This window comes from Peromyscus eremicus, chromosome 1 (genome assembly GCF_949786415.1).
Source record: "Peromyscus eremicus chromosome 1, PerEre_H2_v1, whole genome shotgun sequence".
Classification (NCBI taxonomy): domain Eukaryota; kingdom Metazoa; phylum Chordata; class Mammalia; order Rodentia; family Cricetidae; genus Peromyscus; species Peromyscus eremicus.
In genome coordinates, this window is record NC_081416.1 from 98,114,624 (window position 1) to 98,142,549 (window position 27,926).

General features: G+C 49.7%; 3 protein-coding genes across 13 annotated transcripts in view; 2 read left to right on the forward strand and 1 right to left on the reverse strand.

Annotated features, from left to right (window-relative positions):
• Rnf121 (ring finger protein 121) overlaps window positions 1-1,746 on the forward strand; it is a 70,393-nt gene extending 68,647 nt beyond the window's left edge. For all 4 annotated transcript variants that reach the window (XM_059269896.1, XM_059269905.1, XM_059269890.1 and 1 more), the window contains exon 9: window positions 1,408-1,746. In XM_059269896.1, the coding sequence (XP_059125879.1) occupies window positions 1,408-1,528 (121 nt within the window). In that variant the 3' untranslated portion in view covers window positions 1,529-1,746. The remainder of the gene's footprint in view (window positions 1-1,407) is intronic.
• Window positions 1,747-3,228: 1,482 nt separating this feature from the next.
• On the forward strand, window positions 3,229-6,643 carry Il18bp (interleukin 18 binding protein). Of its 4 annotated transcripts, XM_059269932.1 has the most exons (7): window positions 3,229-3,937; window positions 4,476-4,509; window positions 4,772-4,844; window positions 5,099-5,293; window positions 5,843-5,966; window positions 6,045-6,192; window positions 6,397-6,643. In XM_059269932.1, exons 3-7 carry the CDS (start codon window positions 4,817-4,819, stop codon window positions 6,514-6,516), a joined length of 615 nt encoding a protein of 204 aa, XP_059125915.1. In that variant the 5' UTR covers window positions 3,229-3,937; window positions 4,476-4,509; window positions 4,772-4,816; the 3' UTR covers window positions 6,517-6,643. The 4 variants fall into 4 exon arrangements, with proteins under 4 accessions (XP_059125915.1, XP_059125908.1, XP_059125903.1 ...); XM_059269925.1 differs by having other exon boundaries at window positions 3,229-4,509; XM_059269920.1 differs by having other exon boundaries at window positions 3,229-4,509; window positions 4,772-5,293.
• Window positions 6,644-8,162: 1,519 nt separating this feature from the next.
• The window catches only part of Numa1 (nuclear mitotic apparatus protein 1), an 80,534-nt gene continuing 60,770 nt past the window's right edge, over window positions 8,163-27,926 (reverse strand). For 4 of the 5 annotated variants that reach the window (XM_059269971.1, XM_059269976.1, XM_059269958.1 and 1 more), the window contains exons 12-26: window positions 26,801-26,941; window positions 25,149-25,271; window positions 21,689-25,057; window positions 20,991-21,032; window positions 14,053-14,121; window positions 13,190-13,309; window positions 12,885-13,103; window positions 12,624-12,778; window positions 11,253-11,499; window positions 10,314-10,542; window positions 9,589-9,725; window positions 9,120-9,296; window positions 8,789-8,905; window positions 8,520-8,717; window positions 8,163-8,226 (exon numbers count right to left, since the gene is read on the reverse strand). In XM_059269971.1, coding sequence (XP_059125954.1) covers window positions 8,215-8,226; window positions 8,520-8,717; window positions 8,789-8,905; window positions 9,120-9,296; window positions 9,589-9,725; window positions 10,314-10,542; window positions 11,253-11,499; window positions 12,624-12,778; window positions 12,885-13,103; window positions 13,190-13,309; window positions 14,053-14,121; window positions 20,991-21,032; window positions 21,689-25,057; window positions 25,149-25,271; window positions 26,801-26,941 — 5,355 coding nt within the window. In that variant the 3' untranslated portion in view covers window positions 8,163-8,214. The remainder of the gene's footprint in view (window positions 8,227-8,519; window positions 8,718-8,788; window positions 8,906-9,119; window positions 9,297-9,588; window positions 9,726-10,313; window positions 10,543-11,252; window positions 11,500-12,623; window positions 12,779-12,884; window positions 13,104-13,189; window positions 13,310-14,052; window positions 14,122-20,990; window positions 21,033-21,688; window positions 25,058-25,148; window positions 25,272-26,800; window positions 26,942-27,926) is intronic. The other variant, XM_059269984.1, reaches the window with a different exon arrangement.

Below are 27,926 nucleotides of genomic sequence, written 5' to 3' on the forward strand. Positions count from 1 at the left end.
CTCCAGACTCCTTTCCCTACATTTAGATGTAAAGTAAAAGGAAAGGAACTCATCCAAAGACTTCTTGACCTCAGGAGGGCCTCCTTCATGTCTCTGCCAGCGATGAGCTCCTTGTGACTAACCTTGGCTCCTTTTCCCTCTGACTGTGTCCTCTTCTGTGATACTATTCTTGGAAAGATAGGACAGAACATCTACTCACCCCAGATAGGGAATGAACAACAGACCAAAGTAAGGGTGCCACCCAAGTACAACTTGGTGAACCAGTGAGTGTTATTGGTGTTACTCATAGGAGTGTGGGTGAGGGGTTATTTACAGGAGCCAAAATGACTCAAAGACAGCTGCATCACCAAAAGCTACCATAGATGATGGCTTCTGGAAGCCACAAACCTGGACCTCGCTGCAGGCAGTTCAGTTGGTCTGAGCCTCTTCTAGGAGGTCTCAGCTGGTCAGAGGGTCTTCCAGGTAGCTCAGCTTAGCTGAGAGGCTTCTAGGAAGCTCAGCTGTGTCTCAGCAGTTTTCACTGATTATATATACTTGATGAAGGAGGAGCCTAGTGTATCTGGTCAGTTTCAGGGACTTCCTGAAGCTTTTGAGTTATTTACTTTCTGGGCTTAAGGAGCTTCCCTGCTGGATGGGATGTTTCACTCCTTTAGAACATCTTACTTCTTGGTTTTGTTTTTTTGTTTGTTTGTTGTTTTTTGTTTTCTGAGACAGGGTTTCTCTATGTAGCTCTGGCTGTCTTAGAACTCACTCTGTAGACCAAGCTGGCCTTGAACTCAGACATCCACCTGCCTTTGCCTGAGTGCTGAGATTTAAGGCGTGTGCCACCACCACCCAAGAACAGCCTATGTCTTAACAAGCTTCCTGCCAAGATGAAAGCTTTTGTCTGGAAGGAAATTACTACACAACATGTCAGTAGACCCAACGTTTTTCCTTGATGGAGAAAACCTTAAATTTTATGCATTGCAAGACCCTTCTTGGGGCGAGAGTATAGCTAGCCCAGAGGCAGAGTACTTGCTTAAGACCCTATGGTTTACTGTATTCCATTCCCAGCCTCCTCTGGGATACATTGCATGGATACATTTCTAGGGTGTCTGTCAGGCTCAGGCTGTTTGCCACCTCTGAGGAATGGTGCATAGAGGCCCTGCATGGATGTTGGTTGTGGAAATCTGGTTTACCTTTCCACTTCTCATGTCTGCTCCAGTCCCCTCTGCTCTCCTTCCCCTGATTCTCTGGGTTCAGCCTTCCATTCCACCATGGAGACCTGAAGAGAAGCTGGGTAGCTTTATTTTCTCTGGGCTATGGAGCAGCGTAAAACTGTAGGCAGATCCAAGGAAGGCCTCGCTACCAAGCTGGATGAACCTAACAGCTCTTGCATATAGCCTCTGATCCTTAACATCGTAACAGCTGGGAGAGGCCTCATGTCATGTATGGACAGCTGCTGGACTGGCTTCGATACTTGGTAGCCTGGCAGCCTGTCATCATTGGCCTGGTACAAGGCATCAGCTACATCCTGGGCCTGGAATAATCAGGAACCACATCGTTGGAGAACCCACCCCACCCACCATGGACCTCAGGGCACTCTCCTTGCTGCCCACAAAGACTTGGGTGGGAAAGACTCAAAGGCACTTGGGCCACTCAGGACCTCCCCGGCTGTGTCTGGGTTGCAGGGGGGGAAATGATGGAGAACCAGCCAGTGGGGCTGTCAGCAGTGGGGGCTTTTTAAAAGAAAATTATTTTGATGAATATATTTAAATTTTTTTATTGTGGAGCATAGGAACTGTCCCCCACCCTGTGGCCTTACCCTCCTTGAACAGGGTAGGGCAAAGCTATTGGTTGGGAGGCGTCTTCTCGCCTCTGGCTTAAGAGCAATGGTGGGTTTCCCTTCCCTTCCCTCTGCAAGGCTGAAGCCCGGTTTGCAGAGTGGAGAAGAGCTCAGACTGGTGCCACAGATCAACACTGAGCAGTGAAGGGTCTCTTCATCTGTCTGGGATATAAGATGGCTGTTGTACACGGCTCTGTTCCCTTTTTGTCTGGAAACTAAAGACTGAGTGTGGCAAAATCAATGACATTTCCAACTAGGGAAGCCCTGTGACCTCAGAATTCACTGACATGTTTTGGGACAACTGGAAGAATGAGTAGTATGGATAACCTGCTGCTGGGCAGGGCTGTTGCCAGGCAGGGCATAGAAACCATCTGTGTATAGTTGAGCTGTGGAAGCTACTTTGGCAGCAATGAATGTTGAGCTTTTTATGCAAATAGACCCTTCAGCCTGGAAGTGGTAACATGTGCCAAAGGCTGCTCTGCACCTCACTTCTTTACCAAAAGCCTAAGTGTGTGTGTGTGTTTGTGTGTGCACATAGCAGATAGACTAAAGGATATCAGTTTCTGCTGGTCATCAATATGCCCTTGAAGCTAAGCAGGGATTCCCAGACCAGGTAACATCCCTGTGTAGGCTTGGTTATTTGTGGGCTCTTCCTGGGCCCGACAATTAGAGTGGTGGGTGGATAGAAAGTAAGGCGTGAGTGAGTACAGGTTCTGAAAAAGGGGCTTCTGAGCCGGCCTAGCCTTAGTCCTGGGCATCTGGAGTCACTGGGAGGGAGGGCCTCGTGGGGCTGCAGCACTGTGTTTCTAGGGAAATATGGCCCGGCCCCTTTGAGGGCAACAGGAACCCAACAGGGTCCTGTCTTCTCCTTGAATAAAGCTCCCTGAGCTGGGCTGAAGAGCTGGCTTGCTTTTCGCCACCTTTCCTGTGACCCTGGGGTGTCTTGCCTCTTGTACCCCAACTGAGAGCTGGGGCCTCATTTCCACACATCCCCACCTCAGTGGTTCCTGTCCTGTAGCATTAGGGGCTCCGAAGCCTCACTGGGCCCCGTTAGACTGAGGTGGCACTCCATTCTCACTGCCTGAGACTAGTACCCTGCTACCCTTACTACTTAGCCATTTCTTGTCTCCCTCCATCCTCAGGGAAATGGGTGCTGAGCCAAGGGCTCAGAGATCACTCTTCCTCTGCCCTCCCTTCTCCCTAAGGCCAAGGCTGCTTTCATACTTTTTTTTTTTTTTTTTTTTTTTTTTTTTGGTTTTTCGAGACAGGGTTTCTCTGTGTAGCTTTGCGCCTTTCCTGGGACTCACTTGGTAGCCCAGGCTGGCCTCGAACTCACAGAGATCCGCCTGGCTCTGCCTCCCGAGTGCTGGGATTAAAGGCGTGCGCCACCACCGCCCGGCTGCTTTCATACTTTTATCAGTCCTGAATCCCACAACCTGCGGGCCACCTCTGATCTCCTTGCTCTAAGGTAAAGGCCTAGTTCCTCTTCCTGCACCTCCACCCATCCCCCAGTGGACTGGTACTCCCGCCCTCCCCTCCCCCAAGGAGGGTGGTGGTCTTGTGTAAACTCTGGGTCAAACTCTTGGAGATCCTGGATTCTGAGGGAGGAGTTTTCCCTGCATTCTGCAGCCTAGCTGGTAGAAGGTACGTGGAATTACTCAGAGAAGAAATGTGAATGAGACAGAAAAAGACATGGCTTTTAGCCTCCTGCATCCGAATCAGTTGTGAATGTTTATTCCTGGTGGATCTTCCAAACCTGACTCATCTCCCTACCTGTTGTCAACAGCTTTCCCTGCTGATCACAGAACCACAGACCTCAGACCACACACTTACCACAGGTGCATGCACCAGACACTCTGGCATGAGACTCAGAGAGCACAGCTTCAGACTTTACCTGGTTCTAGTTTTGTCCCTGCCAAGTCCCAGCCCCTGAGCTGCTCGAGCCAGGGTTGGGGAAGTGCCTTCCTGGCTATTTAGGGTCAACTAAGTGTGGCTGGGAGTTTTGTACACCAGCCAAGCAGGGAAGTTGCTATTTCCTGTGGCGAGTTTTGGGGCCAGGCAGCCACACTGAGTCTCGGAGCTCCCCGAAGCTCTTCAGGGCTTAAGAGCCAGGTAGGAAGATGTAGACTTAGATCCAGTGAGCCTGCAGAAGTGGTTATGCCTGTGCGTGTGAAGGGTGGGTGTTAAGTGATACAGCTGACCTTGGGGCTTGGGGAAGTGGGAAGCCTGAGAGGCTAAGATGGTAATGGGCCGGTGTAGCATTGAGCGTAAAAAGGTCACGATTCAATTTGGGGTCCCCAGTACCAATGACTATTGACTCCTTGGGCATTGTTCTGGAGAAAATAAAGTCTTGGCTTTATAGAGAGTTAGCTGTGAAGGGTGGAAGGGGACCACAGTCCACCCCTAGGCAAGACAGTGCTGATCTGCAAGAGACTGATATGTGTCACCCCCTTAGGGGCCTTAGTTGGGTGAGGTGGACAGAAGACCCCAGTGAGTTCGGAGAGGGGCCTGGGGATCCTGTCCACTTTGAGCATTGGGTCACGGGCAGAGCAGCCTGCTTGGGATTGGGCTTCCTAGTTGGAGCAGAACTGAAAGTGAAATCGTGGTTGGGAGCTTTTCCCAGCAGCTGACTGCATCCTGCTTTTCCCAGAAGGAGGCTGTCAGCGGGGAGTGTTGCTTCCCAGGTAAGTCCCTGGCTCTTTGTGCCTGTCTCCCCCTTCCTAACGGGTAGGATTGGATTGGGGCACCTTTATAGAAATGCTCTTTGGAGCTGGTATAAGAGGAAATTGTTACTAGGTAACAATAGCAGTGTCTTAAGTGCCCAGCGTGTGGCCCTAGGCCTGCCCTCTGAAGTTCCAAAGGCTGAAACGGATGTCAGTAACACTGTCTGAGGTAAGGAACCTGAGAAGATGTGGGGTTGGCTGAACTTTACTCACCTTTTTCCAGAGGAAGGTACAGCTATCAGACCTGCTTGCTCCTGACACATTCATCATGACCATGAGACCCTGCTGGACAGCAGGTGGGACGTGGGGCTCTGTGGGGTCTTCCTAATGGGTGGAGCACCATGGCTTTGAGCTTCTGTGGAGCTGCTCTGGCTCTGACTCCATCTCAAGGCTTCTTTGCACCACATTCAGCAGGGCTGAAGGGTCTCCACCCACTCTGATGCCTGGTCACAGTCTAGGAGTATCTTTCACCACTCAAGTAGCAGCTTGTCTCTGACCAAAGTAGATGCTAGGATGCTGAGCTTTACATCTGTAACTATCTGTTCCTCAGACCCCAATTCTTGGTGGGTCCTGCTTCTGTATGTCCATGTTGTCATTCTGGCCAGAGCCACATCTGCACCTCAGACAACTGCCACTGTCTTTACTGGGAGCTCAAAGGACCCATGCTCATCCTGGTCTCCAGAAGTTCTGACTAAGCGGTACCCAGCACTGGACGTGATCTGGCCAGAGGAAGAAGTGCCACTGAGTAAGGAACAATTATGGGAGCCCAAGAAGTTATAGTTGTCAGAAGGCAGGCTGTGAGCAGAGGTCATGGGTTGGGTTGACTCGGGAGTGTACCTCCCATCTGCTAAGAAACACAGCCAGGCCAGCTTGGCTCTGGGGTCACTATTCTACTGCCTGGCTCCCAAGATGGTTTGTATAGGATTATAGACCCTCACCTTGCCTTAGCTGCAAGGTACTCCAGGGCATAGCCCCTCTGCCCAGAGCCTGCCTGCCTTCTGGCCATCTCAGAGGACCATCAGCCTGCTAGTATGACCCTGTTGGACCTGGTGTAGAATCTTAGATACTGGGCACTGTTTTAGAAAGGTCTCCCGAGGAAGGAGCATGGAAGTAGAATTACGTCAACTCAGGACATTTCCCTTGGGCTTAGGAAGATTAATGCCAGTATTTTCCTTTAATGTTTTCCTACGTAGGTGGGGCACAGGTGTTATAAGTTCTGATTCATGACTAAGGGAAGCTGGCAGAGTAGGGGCCTCTGTTTCATAGAATAACTAACAGCCATACATGCTCCTAGATGGAACGCTGACCTTGTCCTGTACTGCCTGCAGCCGCTTCCCCTACTTCAGCCTCCTCTACTGGCTGGGCAATGGTTCCTTCATTGAGCACCTCCCTGGCCGGCTGAGGGAGGGTCCCACAAGGTGAGGGTCATAGCAGCTGAACTAGCAGAAAGGAGACCTCCCCTGCAACTCTCTCATGATTTCCTTCTGCTTCTGCAGTCGGGAGCACAGGAATACAAGCACCTGGCTACAGAGAGCCTTGGTGCTGGAGGAACTGAACCCCACCCTACGAAGCACCAACTTCTCCTGTTTGTTTGTGGACCCTGTACAGGTGGCCCAGTATCACATCGTTCTGGCCCAGCTCTGGGTAAGGAACCTGAAGGAAGGCATCCAGGGATGGGAGGAACTCTGCTGTCTGGGGAAGAAAGGATGGCCTTTGCCGGGATAGCCTGTAAGCAAGTAACCCTTCTCTGAGGTCAGCCAGAGACAGAAATGGGGAACTTAGGACTTCAGTGATAGAGGGGCAAGAACTCTTCCTTAGCTCTGACCTTGTATGCCTTTACTTCTCCAGGATGGGTTGAAGACAATCCCGTCCCCTTCTCAGGAAATCCTCTCCAGCCACAGCCCAGGACCCACATCAGCAGGGCCAGGGGTTAGCATGAAGCCAGCCACGGCCTTGACTGGAGCCTAGCTCCCATCTACTTGGAGGGTGAAGTCTCCACCATAGGCTCTGCTTGCTCCTGTGCAGCTGAGCCTTAAACTCAAGCTTCATTTCTACCTAGAATATCACAGTAATTAAATCAGGCCCTTAGAATTCCTCCTGCTTGTCCTTCTGTCCATCGCATCTCGTTAACTTTTTTAGTGTCTTCTTCATCCCACTGGTGTTCTGGAACCTCTAAGACCTGATGGTGCCTTAGCCAAGCAATAAGAGCTTTGCCTACAACTCAACATGACTTTCCACAAGCATGTCAGGTCTCTGACATTGTGCACCAATCCAACAGGTGAACCTTGGTTGAGATGTCACTTTGGCAACATCTACACTGAGCTCTGGCCACAATCTGCATTGACTTCACTATTTATAGGTGCCCCAATGTACCATCCCAAGGAAGGGATGGGACAATGGCTGCTTCAGATCACAATTGTATCTGTAATCTCAGCCGGGCCCACGATGAGTCCTCACAGAGCGGCAACATCTCAACCTCTGATGTATTTTAGGCTCTTGTACTGTCCACAGGAATACTGCCTGTCTCCGGAAGGAGCAGGGGACATTGTCTCTCATGCCAAGTAGAAATTCAGGATAACACAAACCCTTGAAATAGAAAATATCCCATAGTATTAGGGGGCCAGAAATGGAATGTGGAAAGATTCTAGAAAATGTGGTCCCAGGAAGGCAGGTAAGAGTGGTGGTCTGGGGAGCTGGAGAGATGGCTCGGAGGTTAAGAGCACTGGCTGCTCTTCCAGAGGTCCTGAGTTCGATTCCCAGCAACCACATGGTGGCTCACAACCATCTGTAATGAGATCTAGTATCCTCTTCTGGCCTGCAGACAGAACACTGTATACATAATAAATAAATAAACCTTTAAAAAAAAAAAAAAAAAAAAAAAAAAAAGAGTGGTGGTCTGAAGACTCCTCAGGTCCCAAAGAGCTGTAATTTCCCTCCTTCCCCCATACACACTCAAAAGAGCTCAGCACTCAAGGGAGAAAAATAGACTTTATTTACAAGTAATAACATTTAGAAAAGATCCATCCCTGGCCCTTAAAAACCTTCCCATAGTTCCATATCCCACCCCAGTGCAAGTCTGGGGAAGGTGAAGTATGAGCTGCCACCTATCCCACCCCTGAGACCCAGGACCCATCTGTCCTGGAAAAGAGCATCCTCCAGGCACCTGTGTCCTTGTGTAGATGGGCGTAGGGAAGAGCAGAGGCTCCTACCAGGTCAAGCCCAGTCCTGGGCTGCAAGAGCAAAGGCCTCTGCTAGGCCCAGCTACCAGGAACAGCACGAAGCATAGCCTGCTTCTCCAGTGGTCCCTTCTAGGTCCAGAGACTAAGGAAGACTGTCTGGGCTCAAGAATCCAGCCTCAAATCTAGTTATGATGGAGAAGTAGGCTTTTCTCCAAAAGGGGGGAAAAATCAGGAGGCAAGATAGGGAGAATACCCCACACTGTACAAGCTCCAAGCCTCCTGGGCCAGCTCTGAAAAGATGCCGAAAAGGCAACAGTGAAGGTCCAGGTACCAGGCAAGGGTGCAGGCAAACATGACTGTCTCTGGGGGGATGGCCACCACTGGCCTGGGAGCTGAGAGAAGGCACTGAGAGGGGCAGTAGAAGGGAGAGGACCAGGCAAGGTCAGTGCTGAGGACACAGGCAGGGCCACGCACTGGTGTTGACTCTTTAGTGCTTTGCCTGAAAAAGAGAGATAGTCACTTGGCCAGAGTAAGTCTTGTGTGTTGCCAACCTCTATTAGCTAGCTCAGAAAACCCCTGCCTGGAACCCTCCCTTTGTGTCCCATAAACACCTATCTTTATCAGTTGCCAATCATGCCTAAGAAATATGGGGTCCTCAAATAGGAATGGCTAACCAGACAAAGGGTACGGTACCTCTTCTTGCGCCTCCACCCCACTCCGCTGGTCTAGCTTGGCCCTGCCTTGGATGCTGCCCTAGAGTAGTCTAGGGTCGTCTTCCTCTTACTGAGTTACCTTGCCCTTGGCCCGAGGAGTAGCAGTAGCAGCGCCAGCTGTGGTGGTGGCGATACGTGGGGAGCGGCGGGTTCCACTGCGAGTATTGGGGGAAACCTTCGCTGGGGTCTTCTTGGAAACTCCTCGCCGTAGAAGACTATTTCCCAGCTTCTTGGGTGTGTTAAGGATGCTGAAGGCCATTGACTGGCGCCGGTCCACCTGTGGGGTAAGGTCTGTCAACCTGCTACTTTGGGGCTCTGCCAGCAAGGCTTCACTTGGCCCAGCCTAACCTGTTTAAGAACTGGAGCTGATTTCTTCTGGGCTTCAGCAGTGCTGCTCTGCTTGCGTCCTTCATGCCGGTCCCTGGGAGTCATAGGGCGTGGGAAGCAGCTGGTGGCTTTCTTGGACTGTGAGGCAGAGGACAATTGGACAGACAAATGCAAAAGATGGCATGCTTTCCCCATCATCTCCTGACAGAGACCCTTTCAACAGTCCCACTGGGGTATGTGCCCTTGGAAAGGGAGACTTCCCTCTCGTTCACTACTTAAGACATGGTGAGCTGTTCACACTGGGATGCAGTACTAAGGAGAAAGAAACACAGACAGATGCTGCATCACCTACCTCAGGAGTGCCAGGACCCTGGTGGGTCTCTGTGGAGACCCGTTTGCGCTGCTGCCGGGTAGTGATGCCAACACCTTCGGCGATCTGGGCTGGCTGCATGCTGGCTCGGCGTAAGGTTTCCTGGGGGTCTCCTGTTTTCATCTCCTCATCAGTGATGGTGGCCAGGTTCAGGGAAGGCTGCGTAGAACAGGAAGAAGCAATCAGTGGGCCCCAGCTGTATGGAGCAGGAACTAGGGTTGCCACATAACACCCAAGAGCTAGATCCTTAAAACGCCTGCCTTCCTGTTGTCTACCTCTACCATGAGGAGTACCTAGCAACCTCAATCTGACTTCACTCCTGAGGGACAGCTGCCAATATTCCATGTGGAAGCATGAGAGTGGCCTTCCCAGGAGGCCCAAGACCCAGCATACATATTCAGGCTAGAGCTTCAGTCAGTGTGGGAGGCCTGGAGGTGACCCCACATCTCACCCTGGACTCCAGAGGATAGCAGGTCTTGAGGTGCGGGGGGCATACTCGGTTGCGCTGCTGCAACTCTGCGATGCGGTTCCAATCGTCCAGCTGCTCAGGCTCATCCTGGCAAGTACCCATATAGAAGCTGTTCCTTCCTATGAGGGACAGGAAGTTAGGCCAGACACGGCTGCAGTTACACACTGTTCCCTCCCACCTTCCTGAGGGCCTTCAAGGTGGACACACAAGTAAGTCCTGTTCTGTGTCCCGATGATACGGAACAAAAGTGGCACACCCATCCCAATCATTTGTCTCATGGAGGCACACACTCTTGGAGGAGGTCAGAAGAGTGTCAGAAGCAGAGGCTGTAGCATCTTATTCACCTGCCAAGGCTTGGTGCCCCACACCAAGAGAAACGGAGGGTCACGAACTGATACCCCAGGAGGGTCCCTAGAACCTAAAGGGCAACTTCCAAGAAATTTCTGGGCAGCCTGATTTCCCAAAGCCCATTGTTTCCCAGAAAGTAGCCTTGTACAAGTGTCCACTGCCACACTGGGAATCTTAAGCAATTGGTGAGCATCCTGCTCCAGACGGCTCCTCTGCAGTCCTAGGACAGAGAAGGCCCTGAGATGGCAGGGACAAATGAGGGGCAGCAGGAGGCCTGCCTTGAGCTTGCCTATTCCCTAAGCCAAGACCCACTTCCAGTCTTGTTTGGGGGTTATGGTAAATTCCTGCAGTCTCCTCACCTTGAGGGGCCCCACTGGACATCCTGGCCTGGGAGCGACGAGCAGAGCTCCGAGTAGTAGGCCGGTAGCCAGGCAGACTAAGCAGAGCCGAGTTCCCATCATCAGGAGAGCCCAAGCGGGCCAGAGACTGGGTGGAGGAGGTGGCTCGCAAGCTGGCCTGGGAAGCAGGAGCAGACTGTGTGCTATAGAAGGATGAGTTGGCGCTGTCCGGCTCTTCCACATCGAGTTTCTGGAAGGATGAATCATTGCAGTAACACTATAAAGCACCACCTTCCTCTGCCCCAGAGCACCCAGATGCCACAATACATCTGTTGTTTCCACATTGCTGTAAAGGGGTCTTTAGACTGCAAGCATGTGAACAGGCCACACAGTACTTAAGATGCTGAGGTTGCCAAGACTCTTCTACCCACAATACTGTGAAGGTGGCATTATCAGGCTATTTCAGAGTTGAGTACCCCTAGTCAAACAGCTAGAAGTAGCTAGGCTAGAGTCAGAATCCCTATCTCCTGAGCTAGCTAGTTGGTCTCGGTCCACAACCTCTGCTCTCCCTATACCCAAGGTTCCTGGGGTCTGAACATCATCTACATTCTCCCCCAATTCTCAGTTGTAGAAGGCATAAAAGCACCTTTCCATCTATTCTCCAGTCCTGAAACAAACAAACAAACAAACAAACAAAAAAGGGAGAACCCAAGTCTTGAAGTAGCAGTCCATTGAGGGCCATGCCAAGCAACGCCCTGGCTGCATGGGGGTGCTAGAAGCTCAGGGTTAGCTGTTATTTCCTATATTCTGCTCTGCCTTCCTCTCAGGCAGGCGCTGCCCTTCTCCAGAGAAGAAATCCTGAATTAGTTAAGACCTTAGCTTTCCCATCCCTGCATGTTCTTGACTGATGAGATAGGAACTGGCGTTAACATCTTGCAGCCCCACGCCCAGTAGCCTAACCTTGGTCATGGTAATGTTGATGATCTGTGTGGTACGCCGGCGAGCAGAGCGTGTCTTACGGCCAGAGTCAGGGAAGGCATCGCCCAGGGAGTCCAGGCTGCTCTCCAAGGGGGCCTGACCCCGAGCAGGAATGGGGGTGAAATAGAGACTCTCCAGGGATTCCACTTTGGGGGGCAGGCGCTGGGAGATGGGTGAAGCTGGCTCTCCAGGGACACTGGTGCCATCTGGCTGGGTACGAGGCAGCTTGCTATAGAAAAAACAAATCTGCTGAGATGCAGTTCTGGGGCTAGAAGGCATTACGTCTGTCCCCTTGCCCCAAAATGACTGTTTCTTACACTTATAAATGTGGAAAGCACACTATCACTGATATTTCAGAGATACTAAAAAGAGGCCTTGATTGGGCCATTTTAGTCCACTCTTGACTGCTTCTAACCCCTTCATACTGCAGCTCTCAGATCTCTACTTTAGCCTAAACCCTGATGTCCAGGCCAGAAAGCCGTAAGCCCAGACCTTTCCCAGATGCCACAACTGTTCCACAATTATCACTCCCCACTCGAAACCCTCTGCTTGTTCTTCCTCATGGGTCTCCTAGTTTAATAAGCAGAGCTGTTCACAGGTCCCCAGGCCATGAATGTGAGTCGAACTCGACCTCTCCTACCCCACTCTGTCACAGTCAACATTCTAAGAAGCTCTTCTAGCTGCACACGGCTCCATGTACACTCCCTTCCCTGGTCAGCCGAGCTCATCTCACCTACACTTAGACTGGGAGAAGCTGGAGAGTGGTGACAAGCAAGGACTCAGACCAGGCTGCCAGGTTCAAACCTGAGCTCCATCACTGTGGAAGCTTAGGCCAGTGACTGCCTCTCTAAACCCCAGTCCTGTCTGTTTAAGGAGATATGATGAATATAGCTTACCAAAGATGGTTGTTAGGGGGTGAAATAAAGTTGTAATGTTCTAAGTATTCAGAAACACCTGCATACAGTTAGTGCAGTACAAATATTTGACAGAAACAGTAACTACTTCTAACCTTGACTTCTATACTATCAGGAGACTCTGATACAAATCCAACCTTGTGGTCCTCAATTTCAGCACTTCTGAGGTTCACTGGTCTTTAAGATCAAATCCAGTCAGGCTCTGGGCTTTCAGGCCTACTCAGCCTCACAATACAGGCTGCGCCTCCATCCCTGCACACACCTGTGCAATCTATCAAAGCTCATAAAAGAGAGCTTTCTCCAAGGCTTTCCTAACTGTTGTACTTCTTTTTCACTTCTCCTGTGCCCGAAGCATGCATCTGTCGTCACACCCGAACCACAGACGAGAACAGCGTTCGCTCAGCGAACAGGCACAGGGGAGAAAGGCATGTCTCCTGACCTGGCAACACTGCACGGGGTCCCCTCCTCCAAGCTCAAATCCAGGCTGTCAATACTTAAGTCCAGCTGGGGTTTCTGAGGCTCACGGCTCTTTAAGGCATCAGTTGCCACCTGGGATTTGCCCAAGTCTCGAAGCTGCTGGTCTGCATGGGCAACCTGGGAGGTAAAATAAAGAGAAGTCGACAGGAGGGTTGGCCTTGGAGAGGAGGACATGGATTCCAACAGAACAGGGTGAGGTGCCTCTGTTAAAGTAGATGCTTACCTGTGCCTCCAGGCTGCGCACCTGGGCACTAAGGTGGCGGCAGGCCTGTTCAGCCTCCTTGGTCTTCAGCCCTGCCTGCTGCAGCTCACGGCCCAGACGTTCACCTTCAGCCCGAAGCTCCTTGTTCTCCTTCTGCAGCTGCTCCAGGTCTCGAAGCTGCTCTTGCAGCTCTTGGTTCTGCTGCTTCTTGGCATCATAATGTGTCTTGGCTTTCTCCATCTGTGTGGACAGATAGGGTGGGTAGGTATGGCAGAGCCTAGTGGTCAGGAGGAAGGGCAGAGTAGGCCAGTTCCTGCCCCCCTCACCTGTAGCTTGTAATGCTCAGCTGCCTGCTCCTTCTGGCTCAGCTGGGTCTGCAGCTCATTCAGCTGGGCCTGGAGGCGCTGGACCTCTTGCTGGCTCTCACCTCCCTGAGCCTGGAAAGCCTGAGAAGTCAGTCAAAAAAGGCAGCTCTGGTTAGTCCACCCAAATCCACAGTCTCCAGAGTCCTTCAGGGATATATTCTCTCAGGATACCTAGGATCCCTCTGCCCAACACACATATTCCCCCCAGCTGCAGCCTACAAAACAATTACATTCTCCCTCCCAGGCTCTCCTGTGGACATTCTGCTGACCACCTGCTGGCTCTAATACTTCTCACAGTTCTGCCTGCCATCTATGAGACCAGGCACCAAGTATCTCACCCCCTCCCTGTACAAGGGAACAGAAACTGATCTCAGAGAACACCCTGGTGGGGAGAGCACAGTGGGAGATGACTGCATGTGCACACTCAATCACAGAACTCACTTCTCCAAACCACTCTGAGAAATAACTTGGATCCCCGTTTCAGAGATGAAAAGAGTTCAGAGATTTAGGCAAACTGATCAAGGCATAGGTATATAGCTCAGTGGTAGAGTGCTTTCCATGCACCAAGTAGGTACTCTACCACTGAGCTATATACCTATGTCTTTTTTTGTTTTGTTTAATTGAAAAGCACAGATGGCTATAACCGAGAAGGCAGGCCTTCTGTGAGAGTTCCCAGAAGGCATAGGCAAGGTTTCTGAGATCCAGGATGGCCCCCAGGGTGCTTCTACTGTGGCCCCACACCACCCTAGCCCATGAGCTTAGAGAAGATGTTCCTCCACCCGGTCTTGCAGTCAGAGGGTGGGCCTGTCACCCATCTGTCCCACCTTGAGCTTCTGTTGCTGCACCTTGCTGGCTTGATCATACTCTGTCAACTTCTTACTCAGTTCTTCCACCTGAGGAGTAGAAAAAAAGAACAGACAAGAAGATTGAATTCCCTGGATGTAATGACTAATCTTGGTATTAGTCAACTTGACCAGTCTGCAATCAACTAAAACCCAAGCAGCTGGGCACATCTATGAGGGTTTTTCTTGATCATATCATCTAAGGTGGGAAAACCCACCCTAAATTTGGGCTACGCCTTCTGGTGGCAGCCCACATAAAGACAGAAGAAGGAAGCTTTTGCTCTTGGCCTGCTTGCCCTCACTCTGGCTCCAGATGTGCACAACCAGTCTAAAGGTCTCTAAGTGTGCCCTGGAAGAATTAAAACTAAAATCCAAGACCCCGCCTCAGAAGGAGTCAACAGTTAAATTAAGAAGGTATTTATTGGTTAAAGAAAGGGACCCTGTAATTTGGGATGGAGATGTATGGGATGACCCTACTGAGGCTAAGGACTTTTTATCTCACCTGAAGTAGTCTCCCCACCCCTAAAACCTCCTGCAATATTGTCCTCTCTGCCTTTGCCTATGAGATTTAATCCTTCATTATCTGCCAAACCAGCAGTGACTTGCCAGGCAAGACACTACTGCAGTCTCTCAGGGCCCACCAATAAACAGATATAAGGCTAAGTAGGTTCCTAGAGGGTCAACAGAAAGTACAGTCCATGAGGAGTACACTATACCACTAAAGAGCTAAATGACTTCTAATTCTTTCAAGTATAAGTCTGGGGAATTTGTGTGGGAATAGATTTTAAGGGTGTAGGATAATGATGGAAGGAACACAGAACTGAATCAGGCTGAGTTTATTGATAAAGGCCCATGGAGTAGAGGTTCTGGTTTAATATGAAAGCTTGCACAGTTAAAGATGGCCTACTGAAATAGAGCTTGAGATGCCTGATATCTCCCTTGGATTAATGTTGATGATTATTTTTAAGCTCAGGGAAACTGTTTGAGTGGGTATGCTGTGTAAAATCTAGCCCTCCATAATGGGAAGGCCCAGAAGACATGCCCTTCACTAATCTTCTGAGATGCCAAATAGTGAGAGGGGCACCAGCACATTTGAAGAGCTTTGTCATCTCTCTTTTGCTTGTGCTAGACCTTAGGGCTGGAGATCCTCCTGCTCAGTTGGATGAATTAAATGCTGTGGGTTTAACTGGACGCAGGAATAGGAGAGGCTAGGTGACAGCACTGAACTGAAAAGGCAAAGAGATCACAAAAGTTGTCCTAACAGGCAGCACAGGCAAAAGATTTTTATGGTGGCATGACTTGTATGGAACTTTGGTACTGGCTAATCAGTCATGGTGTTCCCAGGCAAGAAACAGATAAGAAGCCTACTACATTTTTGTTTGATCTGAATAAGCAGAAAAATTCTCAAATGAAAGAAAGGCTAAACTGAATTGTAGCAAGATTCTTGACCTGTGAACCAGACTTGAGTCGGTTTGCAGACACAGAACCCCTTGAATGAAGGGATGGTCAGGTCCCTTGAAGGAAGAACCCTGAGAAAATATATGTTTTACTGTTAGCCTTTCTTCAGTCCTTCCCCAGAGGGACCTACAGTCTTTTACACAGGTAACTGTACAGTGGGGAAAGGAAACCAATCAGAGTTTCTGAGGTCTATTGGTTACTGCTACTGAATTAATACCGATTCCAGGAGATCCCAAGAAACACTGTTAAAGTAGGGGCTAACGGAGGTCAGGTGATCGCTGGAGTTTGGGCAGAAGTCCAACTCACAGTGGGTCCCCGACCTCATCCTGTGCTTGTTTTTTGAGTTCTAGAATGTGTAATTGGGATAGATAACTTAAAAGTTGGCAGAATTCCCACAGTGCTTCCCTCACCTGTGGAGCGAGGGCTATTATGGTTGGGGAAGGCCAAATGGAAGCCATTAGAGTTGCCTCGACCAGGGAAAACAGTGACCCAAATACAGTTTCACATCACTGGAACAAACTACAGAAATTAGTGCCACCATCAAGGACTTGAAAGATGCAGGGGTGGTAGATCCCACCATATCTCCCTTTAACTCTATCTGGCCAATGCAGAAGACAGATGGATCATGGAGAAAGACAGTTGACTATCCAAACTTTAATCAAGTAATCCAATTGTAGCTGCTGTACCACATGTGGTGGCCTTACCTGAGCAAATTAACACATCTCCTGGTAGATGGTATGCAGCTATTGATCTAGCAAATGCCTTTTTCTCAATACCTATTCATTAAGGACCATAAGAAGCAATTTGCTTTCAGTTGGCAAGGCCAGCAGTATACCTTTACAGTTTATCTCAAAGATATATTCTCTCTCCAGCCCTGTGTCATAACTTAGTTAGAAAGGATCTTGATCATCTCTGTCTCTTCCATAAAACATGGTCCACTCTATGGACATTATGCTGATTGGACCAAGTGAGTAGGGGTTAGCAACTACTTTGAGCTTTGTTGGTAACACATATGGGCATCAGAGGATGGGGTAATAATAATAAATCCAACCAAAATTCAAGGGCCTGTACCTCAGTGAAATTTCTTAGGAGTCTAGTGGTGACGCATGCAGGGATATTCCTTCTAGAGTGAAGGGTAAGTTACTGCACGTGGCCCCTCCCACCATCAAGACAGCAACAGAAACATTTAATGAGCCTGTCTGGATTCTAGAGACAGCACATTCTTCACTTGGGTGTTACTTCTGCCCAAACCCCAGATGACTTGGAAAGCGGATAGCTCTGAGTGCGTCCTGCAACAGGAGAAGGCTCTTCAACAGGTCCAGGCTGCTGTGCAGGCTGTTTACCACTTGGACCCTAGGATCCAACAGAACCAGTGGTACTCAAAGTGTCAGTGGCAGATAGGCATGTTGTTTGAACATATAGGTGAATCACTGAGGGATTTTCGAGCAAGGTTCTACCATTATCTGCAGACAAGTATTCTCCCTTTGAGAGAGAGTTCTTTGGCCTGCTATTGTGCCTTAGTGGAAACTGAACATCTGACAGTGAGTCTTCAAGTTACCAAGCAACTTGAGTTGCCCATCAAGAGTTGGGTTATTATTTCATCAACCAACCCATAAAGTAGGACGTGCACAACAGCAACCCATTATCAAATGGAAGTCATGTACATGTGATCGGACCCAAGCAGGTCCTGAGGGCACAAGCAATATACATCAAGAAGTTGCCCAAATGCCTATGGTTTTTACTCCCATTACAATGCCTTCTGCTCTCAAGTATTCACCTATAGCATCATGAGGCTTGTCCATGATTGACTGACTGAGGAGAAGACTAGGGCCTGGTTTACTGACAGTTCTGCACATTTTGTAGGCAGCACCCAGAAATGGACCTGGAGCATTACAACTCCTTTCTAGGACAACCCTGAAAAACACCAGGTAAAGGGAAATGTTCACAATGGGCAGAACTTTGGGCAGTAGACATAGTCATAAACTGTTTAGAAGAAAAACTGGCCAGATGTGCAACTGTTCAGATTCATGGGCTGTAGCCAATTGATTGGCTGGATGGTCAGGGACTTTGAAAGAGCAAGAGGAAAACTGCGAGAAAGACATCTGGGGAAAAAGTGTGTAGATAGATCTCTCCAAATGGGCAAAGGACATGAAGATACTGTGTCCCATGTAAATACTCATCAAAGGGTAACTTCAGCTGAGGAAGAGTTCAATGATCAAATAGATAGGATGACCAATTAGCCTCTCTTCCCCAGCCATCCCCATCATTGCCCAATGGGTCCATGAACAAAGTGGCCAAAGTGCAGAGTTGGAGGTTATGCATAGGTTCAACAACACAGACTTCCATCACCAAGGCTAACTTGGCTACAGCTGCTGCTAAGTGCCAGATCTGCCAAGAGGAGAGACCAACACTGAGCTTTGTCCTTACTGGAGTAGATACTTATTCTGGTTATGGATTTTGCCTTTCCTGCACATAATGCTTCTGTCAAAACTCCCATCATGGACTTATAGAATGCCTTATCTTCTATCATATTCCACACAGTATTGCTTCTGACCAAGGAACTACTTGCAGCCAGAAGTACAACAGCGGGCCCATGTTCATGGAACCCACTGGTCAGCCTGTCAGAATGGTAGAATGACCATTAAAGACCCAGTCACAGTGCCTGGAGGGTTGGGGCAGGGCTCTCCAGAAGGCGGTATATGCTTTTAATCAATGTGCAATATATAATACTGTTTATAGTTATGAAAACCAGCTAAGGCAGTAGTTCTCAATCTTCCTAATACTGCAACCCTTTAATACAGGTCCTCATATTGTGGTGACACCCCCAACCCTAAAACTATTTTTGTAGCTACTTCATAACTGTAATTTTGCTATTGTTATAAATTGTAAATATCTTATATGCAGGATATCTGATATGCAACCCCTGTGAAAGAGTAGTTAGACCCCCAAAGGAGTCACGACCTACAGGTTGAGAGACATTAAGGCCACAAGACCAGTTGTAAAAACTGGTTGTTATAACGGATAGGAGTGTTTCTTTCCTACCTTGTTAAAACTGTGTTTGTGTACATATAAACACATTTTAAACAGATGTCTTTTCTTTCCTTAGTTTATCATGGGATGTAGCATCAAATGAGATATCAGTGGTTATATTTAAGTTATGAGTCACTAAAAGAATGTCCCTCAAGGGACACTTTCATCTATTCTAAAATATATAATGTGTTTGTAGTTATATGTGGGATAGTTATAGCCTGTGAGGCATAATTATGACTTATTTTCATTTGGAAATTAAGAATGGCATAAGGTGATATGATCATGGGTCAAGCTGACAAGAGGTGGACTTGTATGTAAATGGCTAATCTTGGTTTTCAACTTGAACACATCTGCTATCAAATAAAATCCAAGCAGCCAGGCATGTCTATGAGAGGTTTTTCTTGATTGGGGCATCTGAGATGGGAAAACCCACCCTAAATCTGGGCCAAACCTTCTGGTGGCATCCCACATAAAAGGAAAAAAAAAAGAATGAAGCTCTTGCTCTTTGCCTGATTGCCCTCAATCCTGCTGGTAAGTTTATCTATCCTGCTGCTGAGACATTTCTCTGTTGATAAAAGAACCTACTTCTTTGGGACTCCAATACAGACCAAAGAAGAGCTGAAACATCCAGCCTTGTGGACTCAACAACTACTAGATTCTTTGCCCTTCCATCAGGAAACAGCCATTGTTGAACTAGCTAGACCACAGCCTGTAAGCTACTCTTTAATCTCCTTTTAATATATATAGATTCATCCTATCAGTTTATTCCTCTAAAGATCCCTGACTAAAACACTGGATGTCTAGACTAACCAGGGGGTTTCCCCAGACCATTATCCTCAGGCCCTTTCTCCGACTTCTACATAGATGGAAGCCTGCTGCCCAAAGGTTGTCAGGGCATGAGGTGGCCCCAAATAGATGTTGCCAGGGCCACCTGCCTAAACTCATTCCTAGTCTCCAACCACCAAAATCAAGAGCTGACTCTTCAGAGTCACCACCTCTCCATATCCCCACTACACGCTATTTCCCAAACCTAACCTAGAAAAGTTGGGGGCAAGAACAGAGCAGCTTACGGGGTTGGAAAGATGGCTAAGTAGTTATGAGCACTTGCAGTTCTTGTAGAAGACCCAGGTTTGGTTCCCAGCTCCCACATGCCAGCTCATAATGGACTATTACTCCAGTTCCAGGAGATCTGACACCCTCTTCTGGTCCCTGCAGGCACCAAGCATGCATATAACACACGCATACACACACACACACACACACACACACACACACACACACACACACTCATACACATAGGATAAAAATAAACAGAAAAAAAAAAACAACAACAAGACATTCTGGTGCTCTAACAAACACTGTCAAAGTACATTCATTCCTCCCTCCTCCCCAAAAACTGCCAAAGCAAAGCTCCCAGACCTCTTTCCAATCTCCCAAGGGCTGTTAGAGACACGCTAGCAACATAATCGCTGTGGTTAGCACTGGGAGAATAAAATACTGAAAGACAAGAACAGGGGCAGCACACACACCCAAGCCCCTCCCCCAACTATCACAAAGGGGAACAGCAAAGGGGGTTAGGAGAAGAAGAGAGATCCTAACAGACACAAGCACCCCTGCTTCCTCCAGGCATTCTGGGAACTTAGGCATGAACAGGCAGCAGAGGAAGAGGCAAAAGGCTCCATTGCAAACTGCTTGTTTTCCAATATGATTGTCCCATTTCCTTAGAACGTGACTGGATTGGGGAGTGGACGAAGTGTTCTCACTAAATATCAGCTCTGTAGCCTACTAACTAGGGAGGAGGGAGATCCCTGAGAGGGAGGAAGGTAGGCAGAGCACATGGCCCATCAGGGAAGACCCCTTCTACTTCTCTCAATCTTAGTTTTCTGTTCCAGAAAGCTCTATTTGCATGAGACTCTGGGATAAGGCGCCAGAGAATGCTGAGTGAGTATTCTGAGCTCATCATGCTCCTTATCCTCCAAGTGCTGCCTCATTTATCACCTTCATACCTTGGATAAATCCAGACTCTGTGGGAAAGGAGGACAGTAACCTAAACAAGGCCATATCAATCTGTTCTTCCTCTTGGATCAGTATCCCTAACTCAAAACAGGACTTTGGAGGTTTCTGAGTCACAAGGACTGACTTTGTTACCAGTGCAGGTCTGGGAAAGATGAAGCTGTGCTCCCCCTTGTCTGTGATAGGTAAAGGAAAGTGCAGAAAGGAAGAGGCCGACCTGGGATGGGTAGGATGAGGCCCAAGAGAGGGCCTACAACACTGCACTCCTGGGCAGCCTGGGCCTGGATTCCACGGCTCGACCCTGCCCTTTCACAAACAGTTCACAACAGGAGCTGGCGGAGCAAGCTGCAGCCGGGGTCATGCACCAAGACTGGTCACCGCTTAAGCAGCCAGCATCTATCGAGAACCCCAGGCATTACCTGCTTAGTCTGCTCTCTTTGAAATACCTCTAGTTGCTCCACCTGTGCATGGGGGAGAAGCAATGGAGACAGTGAGATGGGGCCACTACCAGACTGACCTCAGTGGGCTCTGGCACTTCTCCCAGAGACTATAACATGGAGACAGAGACAGAGAAAGCCAGTTGCGGCCAAGTAACAGGACCTAGTATGCCTGTTCTCACAACACTTAGGAGGTGAAGGCAGGAAAATTAAGAGTTCCAGGTGATCTTTAACTATATAGTGAATTCAAGGCTAGCCTGAGTTACATTAGACCCTGTTTTCAAACACCAAACAAAAGCCAGTTTGCCTGCTTCAACCTGACTCTTCGGAATCAGCTTTCAAGGAAAAGGAGGCCATAGATATTTTCTTTGTTGTTGTTGTTGTTGTTTTTTAATGGGGGGGGGGGGGTGGTTGGGGAAGGGCTGTGGGAGTTCAAACAGGGTCTGACTATGCAATCCAAAGTGACCTCCTCCTGTCTCAGCCTCCCGAGAGCTGGGATTACAGGCATGCACCACTATAGGCTCTTTAGGTCAAACTTTGAAGTCTATTAGTCACTTTCTTTTTATGCTACTCAGTGAATGAAGGCAGGCAGGCTACTGCAGTTTAGAGCTGGGGGAGGGAGGGAGGGAGGGAGGGAGGGCGGGCTACAGAATGTAGCGGACATAGGATGGACACCTTACCTGGGCAGTGAGTTTCTGCCGCTCTTCTTGGAACCTCTGCCTTTCCTCTAGGACCTTCACCTTGGCACTTTCATACTTGGCAGTCATCACCTCCAGTTCCCGGGTAGTACTCTGTGCTTCTTGCCGCATTTCAGCCAGATGGGTCTCAGCATCAGTACGCACAGCTGCCAACTCCTGGACATACTTCTCCCGGGCTTGATCTAGCTCTACTTCCAGAAACTGCCGGCCAAGGTTGGCTCGCTCTCCCAGCCCCCGGTTCTCCTCTGCCAACAGGCCATGAGCCTTCTTCAGCATGCTCAGCTGTTCTGCATAGCTGGCCTTTTCTGCCCGAAGCTGCTGGGCTGCTCGCTCCTGCTCAACCACTTTCTGCCTCAAAGGCCCTAGCTCCCCAAGCTCCCGCTGTGCCCGCATTAGCTCTGCCCGAAGCCCACCAGCTGCCTGCTTGCTCTGCTCTATCTCCTCCCGGTGGCGCTTCTCAGCAGCGGCCTGCTCCGCTTGTAGCTGCTGACAAAGGTGCTTGGCAGGCAGCAGCTCGCTCACCAGGGCCTGTGTGCTGGTGTGCTCCAGCTGCAGGGCAGAGAGCGCTTGCTCCTTTTGGAAGAACTTCTCCTGCCAGGCCTTCAACTCCTGGCCCAGTTCCTCAGCTCGCTCTGCCTGTGAGGCCAGCTCTTGTCGCAAGTTCTCCGAGACTGCACGCTGTTTCTCTACCTCCTCCCGGAGGCTCTGCACCTCCTCGCGCAGAGCTGAGCTGCGCTCGGCCGCTCTGGCACTACTGCTGGCTGTTTCCACCTGCAGCAGGCGCAGCCTCTCCTCCAGCTTCTGGCTCTTCTCGGATTCAGCTACAACCAGGCGCTTCAACTCTTTGCTCTCCCCCTCCTTCTCCAGGACTTGGCGGTTCAGGATGGATACCTCCTCTTCCAAGCTGCTGATAAGACTGCTTTTTCTCTCAGCCTCCTGCTGGCCACGGGCTACCTGGGCCTTCCACTCTTCCTCAGCTTTGCTATGGTCCTGGGCTTTGGCACGGAGGGCTGTCAACTCTCTCTGAGCCGAAGCGGAGGCGGCTCGACTGTGCCCTAGCTCCCGAGCCTTCTCCTCTAACTGGCCCTGCAGTGTCTCCAGGGCTTTGTCCCGCTCAGCCCGGGAAGCACGCTCCGACTCCAGGCTGTGTGTCAGGCCTTCAACCTGCTGCTGCTGCTGCTGGCACCGCTGCTCTAGCGTGCTGACCTCTGCCCGAAGAGCCTCCAGCTCAGGGCCTGGCTCCTCTGTCTTTCTAGCTGTCTCCAACTGGGTTCCTGGGCCAGAAGCACCTTCCCCACCAGTACCTCCTGCAGGGTGCTCTTTTTCTTTCTTGACTAACTGTGTTTTCAGCTGTTCCAAAGTCTGCTGAAGCTCCTTCAGCTCTGTTCTTTGAGCTGCCTCTTGCTCACGAAGTTTGGCAAGCTCCTGGTCTTTGCCTTCCTTTTCCGTCAGGGCATGGGCCAGTGCCTCTTGCAGGGCAGCAAACTCTACACGCTGCTCGTTGAGGGTATTCTGCAGCCGCATCTCAAGCTCTGCCTTGGCTGCCTTCTCCTGAGCCAGGTCGGCTTGGGCCTGGCCCCGCTCCTGGGTCAGTCGCGCTACCTCCCTCTCCTGCTGCCCACGTTCTTCTTGCTGCTGCCCCTGGCTCTTCAGCAGTGCTGCCCTCAGCCTACCAAGGTCATTGCCCATTTGCTCAGCTTCCCGCTCCATAGCCTTCAGTGCTGCTTGTGTGCTGGAAAACGGCCATCCCCGCTGTTCTTCTTGCCTGTCGGACTCTCTGTTTCCAGCCCCTGGGGGCTCTTTGAGTAACTCAAGTGAGGCCATTTCCTGCTGCTCACCTGCTTTGAGCACCATGGTCTTTAGGCAGGCCACCTCCTTGTTAGTGGCAGCCATCTTCTCCTGCAGAGTTGAGAGACCATCTGCCAGCTTCCGGGCCCTGGCTTCTTTCTCCTGAACCTGCTGAAGGGCTCTGGCTAAGTTGGCATGAAGCTGGGCTAGCTGACTCTGCTGCTGGCCTATCTGGCCCTCACTGTGGACCTCTCCTGCCTCCTCCTGGGCCTTTTGGTCAGCCTTCTCACAGTCCCCCTTCAAAGCCATCAGCTGTTCCTGGAACAGGGCACTGTATCTCGCCTCCTCTTGCTGTCGAGCTTCAAACCGCTTCTGCCAGCTCTCAGCCTCCCTGACGAGCTGCTCAGTCTCACTCTGGGCTCTCTGCTGGGAGGCTGTGGCCTCTGCCAGCTCACGGCGCAAGGCTTCAGTCTCAGCCTGATGAGTCTCCTCAAGCTGCTGTAATCGGGCCTCTAGCCCCTTTCTCTCAGCCTTCTCTTGTTCTAACTCCTTCTGTTCCTGCTCACGCTGCTCCATCAGGCTTCGGGACTCTGTCTCCATCTCAGCAACACGGCGCTGCTGCTCCTGCAGGGCATCTGCAGCCCTGTGCTTCTCCTCTTCAAGGCTGCCTTTGGTAATCTTCAAAGTCTCCTCAAGGGCCTGGAGCTGCTCCTGGAGCTGGACCTTCTCCTGGATCACTTTTTCTCTCTCAGTTGTTTTTTGCTGCTCAGCCTTCAGCTGGGCCTCTAGCTCTGTCACATGAGCTTGGGCCTGACATTGTTCCTGGTGGGCAGCTTCAATGCTGGCATGGAGTTCTCCTACCTTTTGGCTCAGCTCTGCCTTTTCCCGCTGGACCTGTGTGACCGAGGTCTGTGCACTATCCCTAGCTTCATTGGCAGCCTGAAGTTGCTGCTGCAGACTCTCTAGCTTGGCAGCCTTCTCCTTCTCCAATGTTTCCAGCTGCTGGCGAGCAGTATCCCGTTCCCTTAGAGAGGCCTCTCGAGCCTCAGCAGCAGTGGCCAGTTGCTGGGCGTGATCCTGCCTGGCTGCCTCCTGCTCCTTGGCTGCCTCTTCCAACTGCTGTTCCTTCAGCTTCAGGCTGCTGCTCAGCTGCTCCACCTGCTGGCGGAGGCCCTGGGCGGCCTGTTCTTGTTCTTGCAAGGTCTGGACCATCTGAGCCTGTTCCTTTTGGGCCTGTTCTTTCAGGCTGGCCAGTTCTTGATCCTTCTGCTGCTGCAGGGTGGTATTGAGTGCTGTCAGAGAGGCCACCTGGGCAGTCAGCTGAGACCCCTGAAGCTGGGAGGCCTGCTCCAGCTCCTCCTTGGCCTGGGTGAGGTTGGAAATGGAGCTCTGCAGGTCAGCAATCAAGGTGGCCAGCTGCTGCTTTTCTTCTTCAAAGTGGCCCCGCTCAGCCAGCTGCTGGGCTTCCTGTTGGCCCCGTTCACTCACCAGTGTCTCTACTCGGGCTTGGAGCTGGCTGTTGTCTGCAGCAAGTTTGGCTGCCTCTTGCTTCAGGGTTTCCAGCTGTTGGGATAAAGAGACAAATGGGGATCAATGGAACACCAAGAACCAACTCCATCAAATTGCCTTACTGGCTGCTTCTGTCTATTCCTACCTGCAAGGCATCACCCAGCACCTCACCCTTCTCCTTGGCTGGGCTCTCCCACAGTTGAGTTGCTCGTTCTTCCAGCTGGGAAAGCTTTCCCTGAAGGATTTCATTCTTCTCTTCAAGACATTTCTTGGAGTAAACAAGAGACTCACGTAAACAGAGAAGTGGAACAGTCACCTGATTACCACACAGGTCCTCACCTCGAACTCATCAAGAAAGTGTGAGACTTGATCATCTTGTTACCTAGATCTCTCTTTGCCCTGACTCAGAAGAAAACCTCTCAGAAACCATAGGTCTGAGGTGGAAATGATGCTCTCCAAAACTCAAGAGACTGAGACACGAGGATCAAGAGTTGAAAGACCAATCTGGGCTCCGAGACCCTGTCTCAAAACATCATCAACAAAAAAAGAAACCTTGGGTCTGGACTTCCTGAGAACCTGACTTTCTGCTCTCAATTCCGTGGATGAATTAAGTCAAAATGTGCAAAGCTTACTTTCAATCTCCTTGCCACGTAGCCTTCTTCAGACAAACCTTGACTCACATACTACCCAAATGCTTAAAAAATGGCCCAGGCATCTATACCAGCTGAGCCTCATCTGATCCAGCCACACATCTACTTCCCCTCAATTGTGGGTACAAAGCAACATGATGGATATATCTCTGAACTGCTAATCCACCCACAAGTCTGGGAGGGAGCTATTAATGTTTCTTTCACAAAGGAAGCTCCTGCTTCGCAGATTCTAAGAGCTATGCCCAAGAGCTACATAGTTAGTTAGTGGCAGAGCTGGGCTCTTAATGACAGCAACCATATCGCAGATTGAGCATCCCTAATCTGAAATCTGGAATGCAAAATGATCCCAAATTCAAAACTTTCTGAGCTCCAACAAGATGCTAAAAAAAAAAAAAAAAGCCAGGAACTGGTGGCACACACCTTTAGTCCTAGTACTGGGGGGGCGGGGGGGGGGGGGGGGGGGGGGGGTAGAGGCAGGCAGATCTCTGTGAGTTCGAGGCCAGCCTGGTCTAAAGAGCAAGTTCCAGGAAAGGCTCCAAAAGCTACACAGAGAAACCTTGTCTCGAAAAATAAAAAATAATAATAATAATAATAATAATAATAATAATAATAATAAAAGATGCTAAAAAAAGCTCTGGATTTTGAACAAAGCACTGTGGCAGAAGCCTATAACTCTGGCACACAGGATACAAAGACTGGAGGACAGTCCAAAGTCAGCTTGGGCTACAGAGCTAGGCTGCTTAAAAAAAAAAAATTCCTATTTTAGAGTGATTTAGATTTTGGATTAAGGGACGAGCAACTTATAAAGTCTATGCAAATATTCCAAAACGAGAAGACCTACCTCTGAAACACTTATGATATCAAGCATTTCAACAAAGAATACCCAACATGAATTCACAACTAATTCACTAAGAACTTATGAGTCACCCTTTAATCTCACAATAGTTAGCAGGGCATCATTCCCCTTAGAGACTGATTAATTTTTCCAGGCCCCACACTTTGCACATCACAGAGTTCACAGGTATACTGCACTCAGCCTATTACAACAAATTACAAAACCCTGGCAAGGCAACTCATCACTCCAGGACTCTGCAAAGTGATGGACTCTATGTATGAAGTTGTGGCCAGCTCCCCAGCCAAGGGTTACCTTATCCTGGAGGGCTGTGCTGAGCTCCTTTTCCAGATGAGCCTGCTTCTCTGCCCACTCCTGAGAAGCCTTGTTGTGCTCCTCTATCAGGTCGTTGAATGCACCCTGCAGTTGCTGCAAGTGGCTGGAAAACTCTCGCACCTGAGACATGAGCAGGGTGAAAGCTGGCACCCCTCTCCAACTACTGCTTCAAGCCCAGACCCTGGGGCCTCCAAAGATCCTTCCCCACCTTCAATCCAATCACAGCCAATTAGATCTCCCATTCAGGACCATACATCAACATTTAGGGCTGCTTGAGCACCCTTGCAGGAGCCAATAATAAGGAAAGAAACTAAGCATGCAGGTAGGTCTAGGGAAGGACTAAATCCTAAGCCAGGTTCTGGGCAGTCTTCTCAACATTCTTGGGAAACTTCTGACCACCTCAGTGTTGTAGAATATTATTTTAAGGTGTGTTACATTTGTTTATGTTGTGGAACATTTGTTTAATGATGCAAATTTTTATTTTGCTGCATTATTTTATGTTGCCTTTGTTTAACTCTGTGAAGCTGTTACTTTGCCCGTCTAAAACACCTGATGGTCTAATAAAGAGGCAGAAGAAAGGATAGGCAGGCTGGCAGGCAGAGAGGATTAAAAAGGAGAAATCTGGGAGAAAAGGAAGAAAGATCAAGGAATGAGAGAGGAAGGAGGAGGACTTCAGGGACCAGCCCACCCAGCTACACATTCAGATACAGAGAAAGAAGGAAAGAAAAGGAAAAAGCCCAGAGGCAAAAGGTAGATGGGATAATTTAAAGTTAAGAAAAGCTGGTAAAAAACAAGCCAACCTCAGGCCAGGTATTTATAATTAAGAATAAGCCTCCATGTGTGATTTATTTGGGACCTTTGGGACCTGGGTGGCAGGCCCCTCAAAGAGTAAAGAGTAAAAAACAACTAACAGCCGGGCGGTGGTGGCGCACGCCTTTAATCCCAGCACTCGGGAGGCAGAGCCAGGCGGATCTCTGTGAGTTCGAGGCCAGCCTGGTCTCCAAAGCGAGTTCCAGGAAAGGCGCAAAGCTACACAGAGAAACCCTGTCTCGAAAAACCAAAAAAAAAAAAAAAAACAACTAACAGGCAGTGGTGGCGCACGCCT